This window comes from Colobus angolensis, unplaced genomic scaffold, assembly GCF_000951035.1.
Source record: "Colobus angolensis palliatus isolate OR3802 unplaced genomic scaffold, Cang.pa_1.0 Scaffold163, whole genome shotgun sequence".
Lineage (NCBI taxonomy): Eukaryota > Metazoa > Chordata > Mammalia > Primates > Cercopithecidae > Colobus > Colobus angolensis.
The window spans coordinates 1,584,734-1,586,121 of NW_012114744.1; the positions used below are offsets into that span (position 1 = coordinate 1,584,734).

General features: G+C 35.2%; 1 protein-coding gene across 1 annotated transcript in view; it reads left to right on the top strand.

The window, feature by feature from the left end:
* The first annotated feature begins 559 nt into the window (after positions 1-559).
* Positions 560-1,388, top strand: part of TES (testin LIM domain protein) — a 43,128-nt gene continuing 42,299 nt past the window's right edge. Inside the window, exon 1 of the mRNA XM_011937365.1 lies at positions 560-782. Within this exon, the coding sequence (XP_011792755.1) occupies positions 669-782 (114 nt within the window). The 5' untranslated portion in view covers positions 560-668. The remainder of the gene's footprint in view (positions 783-1,388) is intronic.

The window sequence follows — 1,388 nt, forward strand, 5'->3', positions numbered from 1 at the left end:
TGAATGCTAATTTGGGGCAAAAGAGAAAAATGAGAAGACTCTCTTTTTCCACCCCCTTTTCTGTTTTCTTTGCTGTCTCTGTTGGGCATTACTCTGTAGGTTTCCTTAGATCCTCCTCTGGACAGCCTCCTTCAGTGAAGCCTTCAGCCAATACCATGAGCCTTTTCTTTCATTCTCCAGTCTGTGAAAACACATCAGTACTGCCATCTTTATCTGCATGTGCTCCAGTTAGATAGTTAAAGAATTAGTGGCAATAAATCACTTAATTGTACAGTCACCCTACTTATACCCTCACCCATGTATTATAATGGGTTACCTCTGAAGAAATAATACTACTGCCCTTAGGTATGGCAAGAATGATCACGGTATTCAAGTTTGGGGATAAAGAGCCTTAATTAAGACCTCTCAAAGCAGCTCTCTGTGGGATCTACCCTTTAGAAGCAGCTGTGGAGATAGTGACACAAGACCAAATTAGGAATGGTTGCCATGATCCAGATTCTTTTACGGAACTCCTACAGATGCCTTTTGGAATCAGGTTTTTAAAGTCCCTTTTATAGCAAATAAATAGGAGGTTTTGAGGGCTGTTTATGAGCGCATTCCATTGCAGTGTCCTTCAGTGGAGCCAGAGCTCAGCCAATCCTAATTAAGAAGCAATTTCAGCTGCAGTCATGGCTTATTATAATAATTGTGACATTTTTATAGCCCTACATTGTCTTTCTCAAAGTAATGGATTCTGGAGGAGGCTTTTTCTGAGTAGAGTCCACAGAAGAGGTATTCTATTAGTAAGCATTTCAAATGACTTCCTTTATACAATAGTATAAAAATAATTTGATAGCAGTCTGTTTGAAAAATGTTTATAAGGAACCAGCTTAAACTGAGCAGATGCAATATATTTTCATCAGTTGCTTACCTAAAATAAGTACAAACCATTTTTATTTTTAAAAAGCGGGGCCTAAATTTTGCTCCTAATAATATTGTAAGGTTACATATTAGGATTCAAATAGAGAAGTAGAACTGTGAGGGAAGGAGCTGCTAACTGTAAATACTACCTAATTTGAATCAAGTAATTTTGGCCCCTTTTATCACATAGAGGTACTGAAATTTATTTTATTTTACTTAATTCAATCTCCAGGTGGATTTATATAATAGAATTTAAAAGTTTATATAAATCTTTTCCAATTTTTATTCTGTGTTCTTTAAGGACTACTGTGGCATATTATAAAAATTGTGAAAATTTTCTCCCAAATATATTTGGTATTTTAATAATCTGGTTTGCAGCTGCCTTCTGTAACACAAGTGTGTGTATGTGTGTGTACACAAGTGTGTGTAACTATATATTGAGATAGAAAATGAGACTTAGAGACTAAAAATCATATTCTTTTTTTTTT